The sequence below is a fragment of the Fusarium phalaenopsidis genome (genome assembly GCF_050370095.1).
Source record: "Fusarium phalaenopsidis strain FUZ10S chromosome Unknown contig_32278, whole genome shotgun sequence".
Lineage (NCBI taxonomy): Eukaryota > Fungi > Ascomycota > Sordariomycetes > Hypocreales > Nectriaceae > Fusarium > Fusarium phalaenopsidis.
In genome coordinates, this window is record NW_028145417.1 from 512,713 (window position 1) to 533,973 (window position 21,261).

The 21,261-nt window shown below is 53.4% G+C and overlaps 8 protein-coding genes across 8 annotated transcripts; 3 read left to right on the forward strand and 5 right to left on the reverse strand.

Moving 5' to 3' along the window:
- Positions 1 to 99: 99 nt before the first annotated feature.
- On the forward strand, positions 100 to 2,861 carry LRP88_00765 (uncharacterized protein; the record flags this gene model as incomplete). Its single annotated transcript, XM_083237470.1, has 5 exons — positions 100 to 597; positions 772 to 938; positions 991 to 2,314; positions 2,365 to 2,646; positions 2,700 to 2,861. The coding sequence occupies 5 exons, from the start codon at positions 100 to 102 to the stop codon at positions 2,859 to 2,861; spliced, it is 2,433 nt and encodes an 810-aa protein (XP_083105975.1).
- Positions 2,862 to 3,934: 1,073 nt separating this feature from the next.
- On the reverse strand, positions 3,935 to 4,828 carry LRP88_00766 (concanavalin A-like lectin/glucanase domain-containing protein; the record flags this gene model as incomplete). Its single annotated transcript, XM_083237471.1, has 2 exons — positions 3,935 to 4,015; positions 4,067 to 4,828. 2 exons carry the CDS (start codon positions 4,826 to 4,828, stop codon positions 3,935 to 3,937), a joined length of 843 nt encoding a protein of 280 aa, XP_083105976.1.
- A 2,182-nt stretch (positions 4,829 to 7,010) lies between these two features.
- Positions 7,011 to 7,867, reverse strand: LRP88_00767 (general transcription factor IIH subunit TFB6 family; the record flags this gene model as incomplete). The annotated part of the gene is made up of 2 exons (XM_083237472.1): positions 7,011 to 7,498; positions 7,549 to 7,867. The coding sequence occupies 2 exons, from the start codon at positions 7,865 to 7,867 to the stop codon at positions 7,011 to 7,013; spliced, it is 807 nt and encodes a 268-aa protein (XP_083105977.1).
- A 1,557-nt stretch (positions 7,868 to 9,424) lies between these two features.
- On the forward strand, positions 9,425 to 11,668 carry LRP88_00768 (uncharacterized protein; the record flags this gene model as incomplete). Its single annotated transcript, XM_083237473.1, has 1 exon — positions 9,425 to 11,668. The coding sequence occupies one exon, from the start codon at positions 9,425 to 9,427 to the stop codon at positions 11,666 to 11,668; it is 2,244 nt and encodes a 747-aa protein (XP_083105978.1).
- A 529-nt stretch (positions 11,669 to 12,197) lies between these two features.
- On the reverse strand, positions 12,198 to 13,408 carry LRP88_00769 (alpha-factor pheromone receptor STE2; the record flags this gene model as incomplete). The annotated part of the gene is made up of 2 exons (XM_083237474.1): positions 12,198 to 12,607; positions 12,658 to 13,408. 2 exons carry the CDS (start codon positions 13,406 to 13,408, stop codon positions 12,198 to 12,200), a joined length of 1,161 nt encoding a protein of 386 aa, XP_083105979.1.
- Positions 13,409 to 14,521: 1,113 nt separating this feature from the next.
- Positions 14,522 to 16,337, reverse strand: LRP88_00770 (UEV domain-containing protein; the record flags this gene model as incomplete). Its single annotated transcript, XM_083237475.1, has 4 exons — positions 14,522 to 15,694; positions 15,761 to 15,999; positions 16,095 to 16,182; positions 16,287 to 16,337. The coding sequence occupies 4 exons, from the start codon at positions 16,335 to 16,337 to the stop codon at positions 14,522 to 14,524; spliced, it is 1,551 nt and encodes a 516-aa protein (XP_083105980.1).
- Positions 16,338 to 17,690: 1,353 nt separating this feature from the next.
- On the forward strand, positions 17,691 to 19,157 carry LRP88_00771 (indoleamine 2,3-dioxygenase; the record flags this gene model as incomplete). The annotated part of the gene is made up of 1 exon (XM_083237476.1): positions 17,691 to 19,157. One exon carries the CDS (start codon positions 17,691 to 17,693, stop codon positions 19,155 to 19,157), a length of 1,467 nt encoding a protein of 488 aa, XP_083105981.1.
- Positions 19,158 to 19,652: 495 nt separating this feature from the next.
- On the reverse strand, positions 19,653 to 20,896 carry LRP88_00772 (glycosyl hydrolase family 45-domain-containing protein; the record flags this gene model as incomplete). Its single annotated transcript, XM_083237477.1, has 2 exons — positions 19,653 to 20,514; positions 20,571 to 20,896. The coding sequence occupies 2 exons, from the start codon at positions 20,894 to 20,896 to the stop codon at positions 19,653 to 19,655; spliced, it is 1,188 nt and encodes a 395-aa protein (XP_083105982.1).
- Between the last annotated feature and the right edge of the window lie 365 nt (positions 20,897 to 21,261).

The following is a 21,261-nucleotide window of genomic DNA, read 5'->3' on the forward strand; positions in this document are numbered from 1 at the left end:
TGCCGCCATCGTCGCCGCCGCAGCAGAGCCTTTAGGCCTCTCACTGCTTCTTCTCCTGTCGTCTCCTAACCTGCCATGGCCATGAATCCAAACGTCAACATGGCCAACATGAACCCCATGGGCGGCCCTGTTGGCGGTGCCCCCATGCCCATGATGAACAACGGCGTCATGAACCCCCAGGCTGCTGCTGCCGCTGCCGCCGCCGCCGCGTCTCGCCAGCAGCAAGCAAATGATAACCAGCGCAGTATTCTCAACACATACATCTACGAATACTTTATCCGCATGGGCATGTTCGACTGTGCCCGTTCGCTTCTGTCGAGCGACCAGCAGGTCAACGTGCTCAAGGACGGCGCGAACCGCCGTCGCGACGAGAACGGCAATCTCATCAACGGCGTCGGCGACGACCCCATGGACACCGACTCCAAGGACGACATCGACGCCAAGCTCCCCGACGATCTGCCTCCGCCGAAGCTGCCCATGCCCGCCTCCGACACCTCCTTCCTCTACGAGTGGTTCTCTGTCTTTTGGGACATATACTACGCGCAGCGCGCCAAGAGCAACAACAACACTATTAACCAATATGTTGCGCACACCCAGGTATGTTTGTTTTCTTGAGTTGTCTCCGTCAGTTGCTGCCATACCGAGCATGTCGTCGTTGGTTGTCTTGCCTCCTATCGAGAATTGAGTCGACCACCCTGGCTGCTCGTGTCCCCCTAACATTTGGTAACCACTTTCGCTGGTGGCCAATGCTGACCCTCGGTGGCAATGTAGCAACAGTCCCGGCTAAAGCAGAATCATCAGCAGGAACTTCTGCGCCAGATGCGACCAGACATGGCCCAACAACAATACCAAATGATGCGAAACATGCAGAATGGCAACATGGCTGCCATGAACATGAAGCAGCCTCTTGTCCGCACCGCCATGGCTAACGCCAACAAGTAAGCATTTCTGTCAGTGTAGCTTTAGAACCAAGCTGACTGTTTCACTTAGCCCTCAGATGCAGATGGTCCAGCAGGCCAAGCAGAACCAGATGCAACGAGACCCTTCCGGCATGGACGGCCGAGACAGACCCTCCTCTCCGGCTTCTGGGGAGAATGCTCCGTCGCCGTCCAAGAGACAACGTCTCGAAGGCGGCCCTTTCAACCCTAACCAGCCCGGCGCCATGATGCCTAATGGCCGTCCTGGTCAGGGTATGCCTGGACAGCAGATGCCCGGCGGTCCTAACGTCGCCGCCGCTCAGCAGATGCTTACCGCCAATGGCATCAACCCCAACACGCTACACCCACAGCAGCTGCAGACATTTGTAAACGCTCCTCCCGCCGCCCAGCAAAAATCGATCGCCACTTACTCTCAGAACCTCCAGCAGCATCACGGAACCCAGATGGGGGGCAACAAGATGCCTAATGCCCCTCAAGGACAGGGATCACCGATGATGGCTCAGGGCCCCGACGGAACTGCTCTCAACGCATTCTACAACCCGGGTGAGATGGGGGGCCCAGGTGGCATGCGGCCGGGACCTAACGGTCCTCAGACTGCCGGGGGCAGTAACCATGCCCTCCAGGACTATCAGATGCAGTTGATGCTCCTTGAGCAGCAGAATAAGAAGCGACTCATGATGGCTAGGCAGGAGCAGGATACTATCGGCAACGGTATGCCCAGAGAAGGCGGCCCCGGCCAACCAGGTGGCCCTCCAGGACCTAACGGACAATTCCCAGACACATCTCCTCAAGCCATGCGAGCCGGCGCCTCACCCAACCCTGCTGAGCAGATGAAGCGCGGCACACCCCAGATGAACAACTCTGGCATTCCTTCACCTGTCCCCGAGGGCGGCCAGTCTCGCGGCTCTCCCAACCCGGCGATGAACTTTATGAACAACCACGTGGAACCTGGTATGGCACCTCACTTCTTTAAGGGAATGGAGGGCAACATGGCTGGCCAACCACCTATGAACGGTAACATGCGACCTCCCAGCTCGCATCCTGGCCAGCCTTTCAACGGACAGATGACGCCGCAGATGATGGCACAGGCACGTCAACAACAGGCCCAGCAGGGTCAGCCAGGACAAGGACCTCAAGGTCAGCAATGGCAGCAAGGACCCAATGGCCAGATGGTACCTCAGCAGATGCAACAGGCCAGCCCTCAAATTCAAGGAACGCCCCAACAGCGATCAATGCCTCCTCCTCAGGCACCACCGGCGAACGCCAACAACCGGACGACTGCTTCGCCTCAACAACCAGCGGCTGCTCCGCCTACCCCTAGTCAGACTAACAAGGCAGCACCCAAGAAGAAGGAATCCAAGGCGGCCAAGGACAAGGTAATTCACTCTAATTCCATGCTTGTCATTTATACTGACAAATCTTGTAGCGTGCTGCTGCTCAGAAGAAGTCGAATCCCAACCTCAACAACGCGGGTGCTACTCCCTCTGGCGACAACAATGACCAACAAGAGACGCCTACTCCCGCAACTCCCATCAACGCCAACGCCAACCTCAAGAACGGACAGGCTGGACAGAACAACCAGCCTACCACAGCACCTGCCCCTGCCGCTCCCGCGGCTGCAACCAGTGCTCCTCCAGCTCCGCCAGTGGCTCCCCAGGGCCACGACCCTAACCAAAACATGGCCATGGATAACACCTTTGGCGGCATGGTATGTGCAGTTCTGCAAATGGTATTAGATGAGATTGCTAACGATCAATGCAGTTTGATATGGGTCCTAGCATGGAGCTGGCAAATCCTATTGACGGCAGTAACGTGCTCAACGACTTTGACTTTGACTCGTTCCTCCACGATAATGACGGAGACAACGGGGCCTTTGCCTTCCCGGAGGCGTTCTCGATGGACAACGAGATTGGAGCGGATTAATGGCACTTGCGAAAGAGTTGGGTCGGCATTACGCATCTTGGGTCACACTTAATCAGGCATCATTCGTCACGGCGTTTTATGTGGAAACTATATCATGGTCATGCGGCGATAGGTCTTGGAGGATTTCCCTCCTCCGTGGTGGCTTCAGGGGAAAAGAGCCTCTATTTGTTTTTGTTTTGTGCTTTGTTGTCTGTTGTTTACGTTGGCTGCGGTGGTAGTGGATGGATGTATGTGGTGGTGGCGGATGTGTTGTGTTGTTGCCGTCAGTCGTTGCTCAAGCTGGTTGGTTCCCTACTAAAGCTCGTTTCGACACCCCCTTTTGCGTTGGCTTTTTCCTTTGGGACTCATTCACACGCTCCTCGCACGTCTCCTTTTCTTTCTACTTCTGTGGACCTTTTTTCTTGTCTCTTGTCTCTGGTTTGATTTGTTTTTTTGGGTTCCCTTGGGGTGGTGATCTCTGTGGGGAGGAGCAAGAAAGAAAGAGATGAAGTCAGTTCAGTTGGTTGGGATCCATGGCTGAGAGCCATTCTGTGTAAAGTGTTGTTGGTTTATTACTCGGTGTATCGATGTTGGCGAAAAATCACATACCACGTTTGCATTTTATTAGTTGCTTTTCTCTCTATCGTTGAAGCAGGAATAAAAACTTCTAGTTTCACTACTTGTCCGTGACGCAAGTGAAGTATGCATGACGCATTAAAAGTCTAGGTCACTGATTCATGCTGTAATGACACCATCTCAATGAGTCAACGATTATGCTCCTGCTTAATTGCAGTCATAAATATCGTAGTGTTTTCTTTTCCATCTACCTAGATATCTACACCAATTCCGTTGCGCCAGCGTTTTCATGTGGGGGGTATCTATAAGATTCTAAGACAAAGAAAAGAAACATGACAAAAGCTGGTTATAAACAGAGGCGCCCAAAACACGGTAATCGTGGGCTCTTTCGCAGCCGTCAAGTTTTAAACGGCAACGATGTACCGTGTACTCGTGTTCCCACGAGTGTGAAGAAGAATCAAGGAGGCGCAGCCGGAGCTGGCAAGAGAAGCAGAGACAATATCGACCGACATGCTCGTCTATGTGGTTTCGTAGACGGCAACGTAGGCAACTTCGAGCATGTTTTCGTAGCCATCCTGAGTAGCACCGTTGGGGTCACCCTGTTTCTTTGTTAGTTTAACTCTTTCATATCTCTCTTGGTGTCAACTTACAGGCCAGTTACCGCCAACAGCAACGTTGAGAAGGATGTACATGGGAGAGTGAGCAAGCGTAGCCCAAGTTCCCTCATCACCAAGCTGAGCGCCAGTCAGGGAGTGGAAGGGAGCTCCGTCAAGCAGCCAATGGATGGTCTCCTCCTGCCAGGTACCGGGCCTCCTGTCCACGACGATGGACCAGGTGTGGAAGCTGTTGTCGGGGATGGGAACAGCCTTTCCGAGACCCTCGGGCTCGTTGCAGGGACCGCCACCCTCGTGGCCACAGTGGACGGTACCGTAGCCAGTGAGGTCGCCGTTGACTCGCTCAAAGATGTCGAGCTCACCGCAGAGGGGCCATTGAGTACCCCGACGCATAGAATCGCCGAGCATCCAGAACGCAGGCCAGATACCCTGCTTGTTGGCAGCTTCACCAGTGCGCAGAGCAGCCTCGACACGCATGGCCTTGCCCTCCTGAGCATGCCATGCCTTCTTGGACTCGAGTCGACCAGACGTCCACTCGCCGTTGGACTCCTTCCAGGGCACCAGCTGCAGTGTGTGACCGCCCGAGAGCTGAATGTTTCGGTTGGACTCGGTGTACTCCTGAAGCTCGTTATTGGTGTTGATATTGAGAGCTACGTTCCAGTTGGACTCGCTCGGGGCGCAGCCCTGGCAGCCGTTGAAGTCGTCCTGCCAGACCACCTTGAAACCAGGACGGTTGGGGCACTGAATGGCCGAGGCGAAAGGAAGGACGCCGGCGAGGAAGGGGAGGAGGTTTCGCATGTTGATGGTCGATCTTCGGGTTTAGATGCCGTGTAAGTCGGGAATGGCTTAAAGGTGAAACTAGCCCGTGCGGAAGATGTTTGAGAGGTACAGATCGACTGTGTGAGAATGTCTTAAAAATAGACCAAAAGAAGCTAAATAGCTTGAAGAAAGAAGCAAAAGAGTCACAGCCCGAGAGGATGTGATATCAAGTTGTTGAATGAGGGTAAAACGCCTCCTGGGCTAAAAGGAAGGTAACCGAAGAAGGCGGTTGGTTATTTGTTGCAAGAAAGGAAGGGAAGGGCCGAGATATGAATATCTAGGCCTGGTCAAGGTAGGGAACGTATGAAAGGAAACAAAACACGAAAAAATGGGCTGGACTCGATGGTGGTGAAGCGAAGAGAGTGGCTGGCGGGGGAGCACTGGTATGTGGATGTTTTTATATCTACGCTACAAAGATGGGAAACCTTGATCTCCATACAGGTATTAACCCCCGAAGAGGAGTGGAGAAGGAGATGGGCAAACGAGATGCAGGACCAGTCCAAGGTGTTTTGGCCTTGGTTATAGAGGCCCCCCGGCGCATAACACATCGCCTCCGGGGCTAGACATGGGGATGAAGAAGGGACGATAACAAGGTCCCCCGGGAAGAGGCATGAATGGATAAAGTAAACTGCTACCCAAACAAGCAGAAGTGGGAACGTTCGAGGTCCAGAATGAAAAAGCCAAGCGCGGTAAACTCGTGCTTAGCGGGTGATGATCAGGGACCAGACCGAGGACTGTGATATGATACGTACAATACGTTAGTATAACAACGGGGAATAGGCCTTTAATTCGTCAAGGGTGTCTTCCGGATTGGGCTTCTAAGAAACATCCCAGCGGGAACGGAGGCTCGGGGGGTGTGGACCGGAGGAGACACAACTCTTGGGGATAAACCCGGGCGTTGTGTGGCGACGCATGATTGGAGAACTGCGCTTTCTTGGGAAATTTCAATCAGGGGCTGCATTCATGGAGGATTCGCCATGAGTGCACAGCAGTTGAAACGCCGCCAAGTGGGCAAACCAACGAGTCTACAACCGAGATTCATGCTCTTTTTTAACTCTCTCTCTTGGCTGAAGCATACTGAGATCTTGGCCTGATCTTGGCCAGAGAGACAAATGCGTACAAGAGGCGTTCGCAGGGCGCTTGCCGCCGCCACCCCGTCGCCGCTGGAATGGGCCGCGCAATTGTCTGGACCGACCTACAGGGACATGTCACTCCTCCACGATACCCATGGATATGAAACGGACAAGAGCTTGTAAGTGCGCGGCTTAAAAAAGGGGGCGCCAGGGGTTTGTGTGTGTTGCGTTGGCTGATGTGCAGGGCGGCTTGCAAGGCCAAGGTCAATGGCATTGTCAAGCCAAGACCATCAAAACGTTTGATCATGGCTATTAACGGAAGGCTGAAAGTAGATACGAGTAGTTAGTCTAATCTAGACTTGAGCATCTGCTTCTTCAAGTATTTTTGGAGTCTTTTTATTTTTGGATCTGCTTTGTTCCTGTGCCTTTATTCGTATCAATCGATTCTATACCCCTTTCAGCAAAGCGCCATCTCGCTGCCATGCACGCTCTTTGGCTCGACATCGTCTACCCTACAGAAAATCGTGATTTGACTTTTGTTGTGGTAGATCCTCCATGATTTATCCCGGTAAACCTTCTACATCGCCAAGAGAAATAAACAATCCTGTAGACGATCGACAGGTGTCAAAGTGGACCACGTTGAACTCTTTCTCGTTTCGCTTGATCTATTGTATGTATGGTTGCTTCTTCAACAACTCACCTCCCCAAGTGTTTCATCGCTAGTGTAAATGAGACTTGAAGCGGTGTAGCCAACCAGAAGCTCAACTTGCCCTGGGAAAAAACCTCTTGTTTGACCATTGATGCTGGATGAGTTGGCAGACTTGAACCCCCCACCAAGAAATCCTGAAACAATGCATCTCTCGCCACCTTGACTTGCAGCATTAAGCATGCTCTTTATCGCTTGCACGTGTCCTGGTAAAATGGTTCGAGACTCTTGGGTTTGTCTCTTTCAGGTTGGTCAAGTGTGATACCTGTTCCTCGGCACTGCAGCCAAGCCTTCACCGTATCCAACAGCTCACAGGTCGCCCTGCCATGTCGCTGCCACCTGAAGTTGCCTTTGTACGTTGTAGGCTGAGTATCCCCAGGCCTCAGTCGTCAGACATTCGGATCGGGTCAAGCTCACCGAGTCTCTCGTTGAGCTGTACAATCGTCTTTTCAAAGACGCGAGCTGCATCCATCTGCAACCTCATCTCGTCGTCATCCTCGACACCGCCCCATCCGTTGACTCCATTGTCTGTGTCGGCATCCATGTCCATGTCGGTATCGCTGTCTGACTCTTCCTCATCTTCCTCGTCCTCGGCGGGGTCGGTCATCATCTCAACCATCAAGACACGACATTGGTCGACAAGGCTTCGGCAGCGAATCATCTCTGTGGTTGTCATGCCCCCACGCAACCCATTCTCAAAACCGGGCAGTGACTCGTTAGTCTCAATGTCTTTCCCAACTAGAAGACTCGAGAAGCAGTGATCTAGCTTGCGAAGAAGCGCGAACGAGGCCTTGGGCGAAGGAGGAAACCCTCGTACGTATCGCGTAAAGTCGCTTGTGAGACGTAGTAAGAAAGGTATTTGAAGAGTTGCTACCCAATGAATGTCAGCATGTTTCAAGAACAATGACTGGTGAACTAACGGGTGCCCGATCGCCACAACACATTGATGACACTGTCCAGATTTTGACAGACCTCGCTGAATTTCTTATAGCCAATGACCGAGTCGCCAGGTGCAGGAGTGCTAAACTTCTTGACGTATCGTCTTGAGGCCAGCGTGAGTTGCTCTTCCGCGAATCTCCGAACTGTGTACTCCTTGCGGCCGTTAGGCACTAGAGCTTTGGTTCTTGGCGAAGGAAGGCCGGGGATGTTTGTCGCAAATGATGATGCTGAAGAGGGAGCAGGAGAAGGAAGACCGCCGACTTGCGGCGGTAAGAAGCCACCTGGACCGGGAGAGTTCATGTCGCTGGACATGGTGGCGAGAGATGATGGTAAAGTAAGTGTGTTGAAGTGTCTAACTGAAGAAGACTAAGAGGCCAGGGTTTCGGTGTCAAGATGGAGATTAATGGAGATGCGACTGATGCAAATGGAGAGAATGTGAGGGGAGCGGGAGGAAGGCGTTCCTTTAATGGTCCATCTTTCTTTGTCCTTGTGATTTGGCCAAGAGTTTAAAGTTGTTTATCAAGCAAGCCGACTAAAATTTGCAGCGAAATTCGATCGATTGGGAATATGTAGGCCACGATACAAGAAAAACGTCTTTCTAAAGAGTCGCGGTTCACAATCGCACCCCGCGAAGAGGATGACGGAGGCCTTGATGATGCTCAGTCATGGTGGGGTAAGCATGAGTGAAGCGGTACGTACCTTCTAGCAATCCATCCAATGAGACGGAGAATTAGACGCACATCATGTGACTTTAGCCGCTATCGCCTTTAGCCGCGTTATCGGCCCTCCCCATTGGAAAAGCTTCACTCCAGGTGTATCCGAAAATTTCCCCCCATCAACGAACATCGAAGAATATCCATCACCACCGCGCGAATCCTCTCCGACACCGCAGTCGCGATAACCTTTGTCACCCCGGCACGTATATACACACATAATCCAAATGCCTCCCAAGCGAATCTACGTCGAGAAGGCCTCCCGCCGGGCCCCCAAGGGCGTCCTCGCCTCCACTTATGACGCTCTTACCTCTTCCGAGAACGCCGCCTTTGTCCGCAGCATTGCCATCTTTGGTGTGAGTTTTGGTTTCCTTCGCTGGAATATGCGAAGCGACGAGAAGTAAGAGACTGACGCAATGGTTTAGGCCGCTGTGACATTCCTCTCCAGCTCCTGGGGCGAGATCCTCCTGCCTCCGTAAGTCGGCCCAGCCCAGCCATATCAACGAGCCATATCTGACCCAAGTGCAGTCAGTAAATAACTCGCACCAATTGCGCGATCGATGAATTAAAAGAGGCGGATGATCATGACATGGGGGTCGCGAGGAGACGTGCTCCCCCGCCATGAGACAAATAATCAACAACATTGTACATTAGATGCAAACGGGGTGTACGCTTAGACAGTTGGGATTTCACGACGACCCTGTGCCTATCGGGAAAAAGGGCATTCATGATATGAAGGGCAAGAGAAATCAACATGGCCATTGTGGCTGACTTTTTGGTTATGACACAAAACAAACAATTCTTCTCTTGCTTTTTGCTTTGTGTTGAAGTCTTTTCGTGACAAGCTTCACATGTTGCATCTTCACTGTGGTAACCTAACGGCGATGTCGGTTGTTGAGAGAGTTCGTGCCTGCCAAAACAACACTTTCTATGGGAGGCAGGAGCGATTCTATTCCTCTGTCGCAATTACACTGCACCCTCACGCTGGCCATGGACAACGACTCCTTCAGCTTCATGTTCAATCCTCATCCTTGCAATAGATTTTGACGGCATCACACTTGATGCTTTCCAGTTTCACCTGGCGACCATCTTCAGCAGCGTTACCGATCGACAACAGCTTCAAAGCTGCACTTGAAGGCTCAACATGGCTACGCCGACATCTCCTTCGATGCCTCCTTCGCGCAACATCATCTCTGATGGCTCTGACAATCGCAGCCGGATGGCTGGCAACACTTTCGCTCAACTCGTCTCTAAGTTCGAAATCCTTGATGCTATGTCCTCGGCGAGTACTCGAAGGGACTCGCATGTTCCTCCCAGAGCCGCACCAGCACCATCTGCTGTCGCTTCTTCAGTCATCATCGGACGTAGTCCCTTCAAGCCATCAGCTCTCAAGACCCGAGATCGAAGCTCTACAGACTCTAGTCTCATATCGCCGGGCTGTTTCATCCCCCCACGACGAGCCTCTCCTCGTCCTCGTCGAGCCCAAACGTGTGAAACCAAGATGCCTGTTACTCCAGCCACAGTTGAGAGTACGAAGCCAAGACAGAAATCAGTGGCGGAGAGAAGGAAGATGTTCGAGGCGCAAGGTGACGCCCCTGGTGAGCAATTGATGTTGGCCCAACTCATGGGGAATGGCACTGATTACGGCATAGCTCCCTCAACACCTGTCCGAACATATATCAGTGCTAGATCAACTTCTAAATTGGCCCATTCAAAGAGCTGGAAATCGATCAAAACAAGTCGATCTATTCCAGAATCCCACCTCGAGAGCACCACGCCTCTCCCGCCTTCCAATGCGACTGACAAGGTACAACGACACCCACCGAGCCACGACCAAGATTCGGCCTCGACTCTACTTCCAGCATCTTCAGCAGATGAGCATTCATCCCATCATTTTCTTGCCCCCGAAGAGCCATTTGGGGCATGGACAGCTCCGATTATCCACCCGGACGAACGATGGATGGCCCTCAAGCGTGAGAGCTTTGCGGTAACCGCATTTGATACAAGTCCCAGCTACGTCAAGTCTCAGTACATCGAACCGGAGCTAGACTTCGCTCACACCTCATTAAAGGCCAATGGTAATCTCAATCCTGGGCATAATCGTGACGGACCCGAGAGTGGGCACTCCAAGGACGAGACCAGGCAGCATGGCTGGGTACAGAATGCTCAAAAGATGGCACACTCCTTATCCAGTTCAGCGTTGGTCGGAACAGCCAAGTCAGGGTCGTCTCAATCTCGGGAGAGTCCTCGAATTTCTGTAGACGCCATCAACGCGTTCAGATCCTTTCAGTTTACGAGAACCGGTGCCTTCAGACGATCCAACTTGCCACGTTCCAGAATATCCAGCCTTCGAAAGAAGTTTGACCTGCCCAAGAGCGATACCGTTTCTTCTCCTCCGGTTCCCGCAACAAAGCGACGAGAAACTGACTCTGGCAAAACTGAGGACTCCGACTGGCCACCAAAGCTCTCCCTCCCTAAGTCTGCTACTAATCCAAACCTTGGCACAATGGCTTCACTCGCATCACGATCCAAGAGCTTCGCTCCTCGTTGGAAAGAGCAATCTGTGCGTCGGCCACAAACCCCTCCCCAAAGGCGCAAAACGGAACACAACGTTTCACCATTGAAGCAGAAGATTGACCTGTTTGAGTCTCTCGACCGCGAAAAGCCTGCCGCTAACCCAGCAACACTGAATCCTGCAAAGAAGGGTTTTGTGTTTGGCAGCCCCCGAACAAACACTTCTGGCTCAGGCCCGTTCAAGGGGCTTCGGAAGACTCTGCGTCGCATCTCTACTTCTTGTCGCAAAAGCACATCTGAATGGAGTACCACAAGCTCCAGGCCTGGAAGTGGCTCCCAGCATAGCATACAAGACATCCCTGGGGATTCTGTCAAACATCGCGCCATTGCAGACTCTGAGCTAGATTCTCTTTCACCTGGCACTATTGAGTCCATCCCTGAGCGACCAGTCTTGGGGCAAACTCGTCTGGAGAACGAGATCTCCCCTCTTGATCTGGGTAGAAGATTCTCAGTCCAGCGCACCTCCGTACCTCTTACGGCGTACAACATTGATGGTGAGCCTGGCCTAAGTCCTGTGGCAGCGGCGCCAGCCCCTTTGTTCTCGGAATCCCAGGGCAGCAGGTTCTTTCGAACCAAGATCCCCCTTATTCGATCTTCGGACCGATTTTCCCTTCCTGATTTTGGGAACCACTCTGAAGAAGCTGAGGTTTTCGGGCCTACCCACTACCAACACCTTGGAGATCACGGTTTGCTGATCTCGAAGGTGCATTGCCGATTGGAGCAGCCAAAGCCGGTACGCGCCAATGAACTGAGAAGACTGGTCGGGATATGCAAACAAAAGGTTCGGAAGCTGTCGGCCGGAGGTAGCGAGTAGCTACAGAGACAAGGCAAGTTGATTGGGTATGGATGGCAATATGTAGGCGTGATTGTGATTCTGTGGTTGTACTGCACCGCTTATGTAGTAGATATTGAACTCTTACAATTCATGACCCTGTGCCCGTAATTTTCATGCATATTGATGCGATGACTGGCATTCACACTCGTCGGCATGTACACTGTGATGATTCCATCATGGATTGTATTGGCGCCTGCGCACTTTGCTATGTATCTTTTCAACTAAAGCAACAAAGGTAAACTGCGATATCCCTCAAGTAAACATGAATACATGTGCTTGCGAATGAGAACAAAGAACTAGAGATGCGACAAAGGTCGAGCATCAAGGGAATCAATCTGAGATTGCCGCATGTCATTAAAAAATGAACAAAAAAGAGAAGAAACTGTGAGGTCTTGGGACCTTCCGATACGCCGCGCTACTTGTTGGTGTCTGTTGAGTGTAGACTACGCCCAACGCCAGAACGAAAAAGACAGTGTGTGTGAGGCAAAGCTCGTTGTAGACGAGTCTACTAGACCCGTTCCTCGTGCTGCGTGAGGTTCCGATCGACACGAACATGAGAGTCCGAATCATACTTTCCGAGCTCCAGATCAACAGGGTTCATGCGGTCACAAGACGACATGCCAGCCTCGCAGCGAGCAAAGACAGCCGGGGCGCGCTCGACGGTGGTTGCGGTGCGGTGGGTGCTGAAGCTGGACGCCTTAAGGGGGACCATGGAGCTTCCAGCGCCGCGTCCACTAAAGCTGGCGTTGTAGCGGACGCTCGAGTCGCCGGCGGACGAGTAGGAAAAGTTGGAGCCGTTCTGTGCCATGCGCTGGGCTGTGAGTGTGCCCATGGGAAGGATGATGGCGACCGAGGTGAGGGTCAGGGAGGCGGATTCGAAGTTGATCCAGTGACCCCATTCCAAGCCTGCAAAGATGACTGGACATTTTTTAGTTACAAGATTATACTGGTTTAGGAAGTAAACCTACCGGGAACAATCATAAGGATTCCGTTGGTCATGGCGAGCACCTCCATCGGGGTCAAGGTTTTGTAAGAAGGGAGAACACCACGGTTCGAGATGAGGTGCCAGATGAGCTTGATGTTGAAGATGGCGCAGAACCAGCTGATGGACACGACATTCATCACCACCATCCAGTGGATAAGCCATAAGTTGGTTGACGCCGGAGCGAGGTTCAGGTTGGCCTTGTTCTGATGGACGGTAAAGGCGATGCGCGAAGCAATGGTGAGGAGCGTGATGATGCCCGAGGAGACGGAAATGACATACTTCCAGACGTCGGGCCAGAGGGAGACCATGGTCCAGGCCTGGTTCATGAGGGCGAGCTCGATGATGATAACGAGGAGGAGCGACATGACATTGGCGGCGACGCTGCGGGCAAACTCACTCTGGGGAATGTGAGAGTAGTCCCTAGCCCAGAAGTGGTAGAAGTCGGTAAAGACGGAGGGCCAGTAGAGGCCCAGCAGGAGCATGCGGATGGCGCAGACGACGAGGCCCAAGACGTGAAGGATGTTGGAGGCCCTGCGGAACTTGGCCGCGGGGGTCATGATGAGAAGAGTGATGAGCATGATGACACAGGCACCAAACTGAGTGCCATAGTTGATGCAGATGCTGGCGATCTCGCGGCGGAATGCATCGAGCACGGGCATGGGGATCTGCACCTCGGTCTTGCCGTCAGCAAGGAAGAAAGTGACGTTCTGCGTGTATGGGTCAAAGCCGTCCATGTTGTTTATTGACAAGAGTCGGTGATGTCGAAGCTTGGTGGTTTGGTCCGAGTGGTCTTGTTGATGATGGGGCACAGACTCTAATGAAGCAGCTCGGAGGGTGCACGACAAAGAAGGATGGTGTTGTGAGATATAAGATCAAAGCTCAAGGGGTAGGGGTAGAGGTTGAGCTAGAGGGGGGCTGTGAGAAGGAAATATCTCAAATTGTCAGACAGATAGGTCCAGACAATACCGGCTGAGGCGATTCAAGAGCTTGAAGCGGTAGCATTCGGGCGTGGCAGCGGTCGTGGCATCTTGGTTGACGACGGATCACAGAAGCCAAGACGAGGAGGGGAGAGGTTCTTGTCCCGTTCAGGACAATCGCTAGCGAACATATTGTTAACAGCAGAAATACAGGTATATCAGATTCAGTCATCACATCTCCCAAGCAATGGTGCATGCCAGGGTCGGCGGGGTGAGGTTGGTCTTAGTATTGTTCCTGAGTTTGGTGGCGCTGCTTCTTAGTATTGTTCCTGTTGTGAGGCTTGCCGCGAGGCTTGCCGCTAGCCCCTTTTGGTTCGATCGCAGGCTCAGAGATGGGGACGTGCATATCTTGACAGCCTCCACGCTTCGACTGACAGGTCCAGAGCCTCCTGTACCTCAACGGCCTCTCGAGATGGATGCCCGGTGTGCTATTTGCAGCTTCGCTCCGTGCACGCCAACTGCCGAGATCAGTCCAAATCGGGGAACCTCCGTTGCTAGAGGTCTCGATCGCCCTGCCGCCTCCCCAGCAGCCCTGCAAGTGCAAGCCCTATCGGACATAGGCTACGCCGATAACTTTCAACCTCTTCCATATCGCTTCAGCCCCCTTCTTCCATGAGATGCCATCTACCCGGTCATCACCAAATCGGTTGAAATCAAGGTTTTTCGTAATTCGCCTCTTTCTTGTCGCAATCCTCCATTCGCTTGTCCTCCCCGATCACCTCCCCGATCACCTCCTATCTTGTCCGCCTCTCCCGCACCTCCGGCATCCAGATCTCGTTTCAAGCCACCAGCCACTGTCACCTCAACAATGTGAAGCGCCTCTCCACAGGGGAGCCTCATGCATGACGCAGCGCGCGCGGCTCAGATGCATCACGGGGCTAGGCCCATCCCCTGTCCAATCTTTCGTACCAAGGCCTTTTTCAGATACCACTCGCGCGCAAGTGATCTCGTCATCTTGGCAAAGACAGCCGGGGTGATGCGCCCGCGCTCGACTGCCCGCCCAAGCATGAAGATGGCGTCACCAAGAGCTCTCTCTTCAGCTACTAGCGTGTAGAGCTGGTTGGCCACCACTGTCGGCGCTACAAGCAGCTCATCCACGTCCGGCACTGGGTGGCTCTGTGAACCTTCGATAACTCCGTCGGCCTTGTGAAGTGCCTCGCGTAGAATATTGGAATTTGATGCCAGTACATTCGCGAGCTGGGTCAATTGCCCAGCCTCAGCCTGGAAGTTAGGTATAGTCGTCAGCATCGCTGTACGCTGTGCTTGTAAGCCAGCCATGCTGGACTCATTTTGTTGCCGGCTGCGCATCCTGATTGCATGTAGGGTTTGAGCTAACTGCCGGAGGAGGGCATCCTTCTCGGGATTGGGGGGTATGGGAGGGGCAGCGACTGTCGTACTTGGCAATGCCAGTTCCAGAGGCTCATCGAGCAAATCAGGAGGGGGAGGAGGGTTAGCAGGGGCAGGCGGCTGAGGAGGTGCCTGGTTCCATGCTGGGGGTTGTGGAGGTTGCTGGTATTGCTGCTGTTGAGGAGGCATCTGCCATTGTTGCTGGGGAGGGGTGTATGATTGGGCTTCGTTCATGTATGGCGGCTGGGCAACCCTTGTCGGCCCAGGAGGCGGCATATGATGAGGTTGATATTGTTCTGGAGGCCGCGCAAGCCTTGGATCTTGTCCATTCGCTCCCGCAACCTGAGGCGGTAGAGGAGGGGCAGAATCGTACCGCGACATCCGATTAGACTGTGCAGGAGATTTGCCCGGGATGGGAGGCAGTGGCGGGCCAGTTTGATGAGGACTAGCTGGGGTAGGAGATGCATTCTGAGGGCCCTTGGGGGGTGGAGGAGGAGGGCGCGGCTGCTCTGGCGTGTGCGGATCTTGGGTTGGTGGTCGAGATGTTGAGCTCATGCCTGGAGGCAGAGGCGGGACAGGGGGAGGCGTTGGGCCAGCCTGAGGAGGTTGTGGGCGTGCTTGTTGTCTTGATATAACAGGAGGCTCTTTTGCAAAGATATCGGTCAAGATGGCAAGAAAGTCTTGAAGATTGGACTTCTGTATATCGAGTTAGCATCTATAACATTCCATCTTGAGCTCCAGCCAGCTTGAAGGGAAACGTACATCCCAGAATTCAGCCCATCCTACAAGGTACGGGTGATATACAAGACCCTGGGGGTCAACATGCTGGCCTGGGCGGATCATCATAGTCTCGGTCGGCACAACGTAGATCATGGGTGGCTCGCGCGGATATGCATGGGGGACCCATATCGAGACCGGGAAACGGTAGGTGGTCCCGCGGAAGTTGACGGGTAGGGTCCCCGAGAGATGGAGGAGCAGGGCATTGGCGCCGTGCGAGAAAGCTAATGAGGTCAGTCCCGGTATGCGACAGGTCGAGGGCCGGCGCGGAGCTGGCAAACAGAGCTCTCGAAGCTCGCGTGCGCTGGAGGAGACGTACTGTGCACATCGGTCCGCGGCGATAGCGTGGGATATCGGGTGAGGGCTTGCGCTACATCGTTGTAGGCGCGATTCACGTCGTGATATTCCTGTCAGGTCGCGTCGAATGTCAGCCCTTGGACTTGGCGGTCCGGTTATGAAGGTGGCTCAGGTCATGAGCGGGGGAGCAGGAGATACGAGGGAGGGAACAAACACTCGTGAGGACGCTGTAGAGCCAGTTCAGCACATGCTGCTGGACAGGCATCGTGACCCTGACCCTGTATTATGTCGGCGCGTGGTGGAAGGTAGAGGTTGGAGGGAAAGGGAGCTATTCACACCTGACCTTGGAGGTCGTCGTCCTTGTCGTTGGGTATTGGTGCGTGCGTCCTGTTGGTGGTAGGAGCGACCTACGTAATTGAGTACGTACCGTGTACCTTCCTAACTAGAACCGAACCGCGGATAGTGGGGGTGGGGGTTGGAGTGCGGAGATGCAAGCGCTGAACCAAGATGCTTGTAGGGACCGTTTAATTATTGTTTATCGATCTGAGAGCTAATTAAATATTGAAACTAAGTCTAGACAAACTACTCGAGTTGCGAAAGTGATTGTCTAGTTTCCACCTCTGAAGTTGGCTCTCTAGTGCGGTTGTGGTGTGAAGCATCGCGAAAATGTCGACATCCCAAAAAACTAGTAGTGAGTAGAAACTCAGCTGTGACGTGACATACAAGCAACATTACTCAAATGCAACAAAGTTTGCCCTACAAACATAGAAGCACCTATCTACGGAGCTCCAAAGAAGAGATTGCACATGGAATCTCGCGAAATGCTCTTGCTCATGCTCATGCTCCCAGTTTCTTCTAGAAAACTACAGGGTAGCCGCCTTGGTTAGAAGACGCTTTGGCTCAATGTCTTGCATCCAGGCTTCAGCATGTGAAAGTCATTGAGCCTAAAAGCCATACATGCTTTCCCACGCAGTGACGCTCTTCCGGTTTTACTTCTTGCCTTTGCTTAAACCTCAATCTGATTTGTAAAAGACGTCTTTGTCATCGGCCGAAGACGGAGTCACGCCACCACAAACCCCGTGGTCGCACAACCTCCGTGGAAACCGGCCCCGGCCGGTCCGCGAAAACGGACGAGTTCTCTCCTACTAGTGTCGCATTTATTCAAAGTGGCTGCTAGAAAAAACCCATCAAGGTCTCGCGCACCAACCAGAGCAAGTGGTTCCATTTTTTCTCTCCTGTCCCCTCGACCGGACTGGCCAATCGCCGTCTTTGCTGAACCGTTTCGCCGCCAAACTAGCACAGGATAGAGAGAGTCATTTATTAATAAAACGTCTTTTTTTCTGCAACTCGTAGCCTTTTCCCCATATTCCCCCCCTCCCCGCCCGTTTCTTTTCCTCCTCCTCCATCATCTCTCTAGCTCTTGAGCTTGGCTTTATCAACTTTCCCAGACTTTTCTGAACCGGTCTTTGTCCTTGTCTCTCCGGGAGCGGCCCCACTCTTCCGACTCCGGGAACCGGATCTCCGGGTCTTTCTCTTCTCTACTTGTTTCGTCCTCGTACCCCTCTTCTCTTCTTTGCAACTCGTATTTTCACTCAGCGAAAGAGGCAGTCGTCTCAACATGTTGCCTCCCGTCCCAGCCCTCGCCGACTATGGCATCTCTCCCACTCATGGGTTTCTTCCCGATGTCCTCCCTCTGACTCGCTTGCCGGATCCTTACTACAACAAGTGGGAGGCCATCGCTGCCAACCTCACGGCCCTCATCCTTAGCCGCAGGTTGCGTGGTGTCATCGACAGGTTGCCTGTCCTCTCCACCATCGGCCTCGAGCACGATGCCGAGTGGCGACGAGCCTATTCGCTCCTCGGCTTCATGGCCCACGGTTACATCTGGGGAGGCGATTCTCCAGCTGACCGTCTTCCGCCGTCCATCTCAGTGCCCCTCCTCGAGATTTCAGAACATCTTGAAGTTCCTCCGGTTGCCACATATGCTGCCGTCTGCCTGTGGAACTTTAAGCCTCTCTTCGTTGACGAGGACATTGACAACCTCGAGAACCTCGCCACACTCACCACATTTACCGGTGGACTCGATGAATCATGGTTCTACCTCGTATCGGTCGCCATTGAGGCCCGCGGTGCCCCAATTATCCCTCTAATGTTAACGGCCATTGCGGCTGCCCGACACGGCGACGCGGCTGCTGTGACCCGTTGTCTGCGCACATTTGCAGAGCGCCTGACGGACTTGACAACCATTCTCCAGAGGATGCACGAGAGTTGCGACCCTACAATCTTCTACCACCGAATTCGACCATTCCTGGCTGGTAGTAAGAATATGGCCGAGGCCGGACTGCCCCACGGCGTCATCTACGAGACTGGTTCCGGAAACGAGACATACCAACAATACAGTGGCGGCAGCAACGCTCAGAGTAGTTTGATCCAGTTCTTCGACATTATTCTTGGCATTGAGCACCGTCCTACCGGCGAGTCCCGTGATCCCTCTTCCGACACTGACCGTGGCCGCTCTTCTCACCGACACAACTTCATCATGGAAATGAGAAAATACATGCCCGGTCCTCACGCACAGTTCCTCAACGACGTGTCCCTAGTGGCCAACATCCGCGAGTTTGTCGAAGAGAACCAGTCCGATCGCCAGTTGTGCCTCGCATATGATGCCTGCCTGGCAATGCTCAGCGCATTCCGCGACAAGCACATTGCTATCGTCACGCGTTACATCATCAACCCCTCCAAGCAAGTCCGCGCCCGAAGCCGGTCACGAAGTCCCGAGGCCACTCGACAGAAACTCAACCTCGCCATCGCATCACGCAAGAACCAGCAGAACCAGAAGGGAACTGGCGGCACTGCTCTGATTCCCTTTTTGAAGCAGGCAAGGGATGAGACAGGAGAGCCTGCAGTCGAGGAGTGGACGAGGCGTTTCATGAAGAGGAAGCTTCAGACAGAGGGCAAGAATGATTTCTTCTTGGGCAAGACGCCCCAGGGACACCTGAGCCTGGAGAAGGAGGATGTAGAAGTTAAGGGTCTTGCTGGATCATGGACCATGGATGATAATGTCGGCGGTATTTGTCTTTACTAGACCTGTTTAGACCTTGTCTTGAAAAAGAGCGTTGTCTGCATTGCATACACGGCTGGTTGTGCCACTAATAAGCAAGTTAAACAACACAGCTAGAGTGCTTATGACAGGTTAGTGGCGTGATGGAGGCTACGACAAGTGTTAAGCATAAAAACCTTGTATAAAGTAAAGTAAATGTGACTCTGACCTGCTAAGTAGACAGGTAATGGAAGTGGGATGCATGAATGTGTCAAATCGCAGATATAGACGAACTCAATCAAACGTTTGAGCAAGCTTGTCAAATCTTTTGTAGTCAGCTCAAAAGCCGAAGAGAAGAATACTAAAAGTATATACAGAAAAACAAGAAGATGGTCTATGTACAACAGGGCGGAACGCCAGGTTCAGGATGCCATGTCCTACAATGGACAAGCTTGGTCGTGAGATGACCCCCTTCCAGGAAAGCGCTTCAGCTCATGAACCCCCTCCCCTTCGTATCCAAACACTAAAAGGATCTACCTCTTAGTTGGGGACGCACTGAGCGTAGTACTCGTTCTGCACGACGCATTTGCTGCCGGAAGCACAGGGGAGGTTGCCGTTGGGGTAGGCAGACTTGGAGCCACCGCACTGGTGGTAGATAGCGACGACGGACTGAGCAGTGGCGGGAGCCGACTTGGTGGCCGAGGCCTTGGCGGTGGCCTGAGCAGATTTAGTCTTCTTGGTCTTGGGGACAGAGCAGCCAGATCGGGTCTTGGAGGCACCGACCTTGGTGGTCTTGGGAGTCGCAGGCTCCTTCACAGGAGCTTGGGTCTTCTGGGGCTGAGGAGCAGAGTTCTGGACCTGAGTCTTCTGAGGGTTGGAAGCAGAGTTCTGGACCTGGGTCTGGGGGTTAGAGGGCTGCTGGACCTTGGTGGACTTCTGCTCAGTGGCGGGGGCCTGAGTCTTCTGGGACTGGACGGCAGCCTTGGAGGTGGAGGCCTTGCTGCCACCGGTGCTGCCGGAGGAGGAGGTGTCGCCCTTGTAAGCAGGGAAGGTCTTGTCGTCGTCACGGACGCAGCCGCTGATGTCGGTGAGAGCCTTGGGGCACTGGACCTGCTCAAAGGTGAAGTCGGGGTTATCGGCGTTCTGGAACCAGTCGAAACGCCAGTAGCAACCGTCCTTGAGGAGCTCGGGGAACTTGTCGCAGTCGCTTCGGGAGGAGATACCACCGTACTGAGCACCGCCGAGGCCGCTGCCGCCGAACTGGGAGGAGCAGCCATCGAAGATACCGACACCACCACCGGGCATCTGGAGATCGAAGTGGTTCTCACCGAGATCGCCTCCGGTGTTGGTGGACTGGACAACCATGGTCTTGCCCTTCACGGGACCAGTAGTGAAGGTGAGACTGTCAAGTATGGTTAGTATCAAAAGCAGGCCTGTCGAGGTGTAAGTGGCACTTACGCATAGCAAGCGCAGCACCAGGTAGACTCGGAGCCTCCAGCAAGCTTGGTGGCAGCGAAACCGTAGGCGAGGTTGTCGTTGACGGCGAAGGGGGAGTAGTTGGTGCAGGCGAAAGCAGAACCGCCATCACAGCCGCTCTTGGCGTTGGCATCAGAGATGGGGTTGTCGTTCTTGTCGCAGGTCAAGGCGGGAGCGCTGACGGAGGCCTTGCCGCCCCAAGAGCAAGAAGGCTTGCAGCAATCCCAGTATCGAGTCGAGTGGCCGTTTCCAGAAGCGGCGTGCACGGCGAGAGGGCCGACCAGGGCAATAAGAGTAGAGGATCGCATGGTTTCAAACAGCGGTTAATGAGAGACTGGTAGCTGAAAAGAGTGTGTAGTTTAAGAGAACGGTAGAAGAAAGAACGAAGACTGAATGAGAATGAAGTGCTCGAGTGTCCAAGCAGCATCTGGAGATGCAGGCCGCCATCTTATATACTTGCTACACACGAACCATCCCACAGGGTTAGGCCTTTCTGCTGCGGCACCCGTCACAGAGTCCAAATCATCATGAGCATATTGTTCGAAGTGGTCTGTCAGCTTAGGGCGACAGGCATGTTTGCTAGAGTCGGTAGAGGTCAGGGATCATGGAAGTCAAAGAACAAGAGCTGATGATCGTGCTATGTCACGACCCAGTGAGCATATTGGGGCGGGCT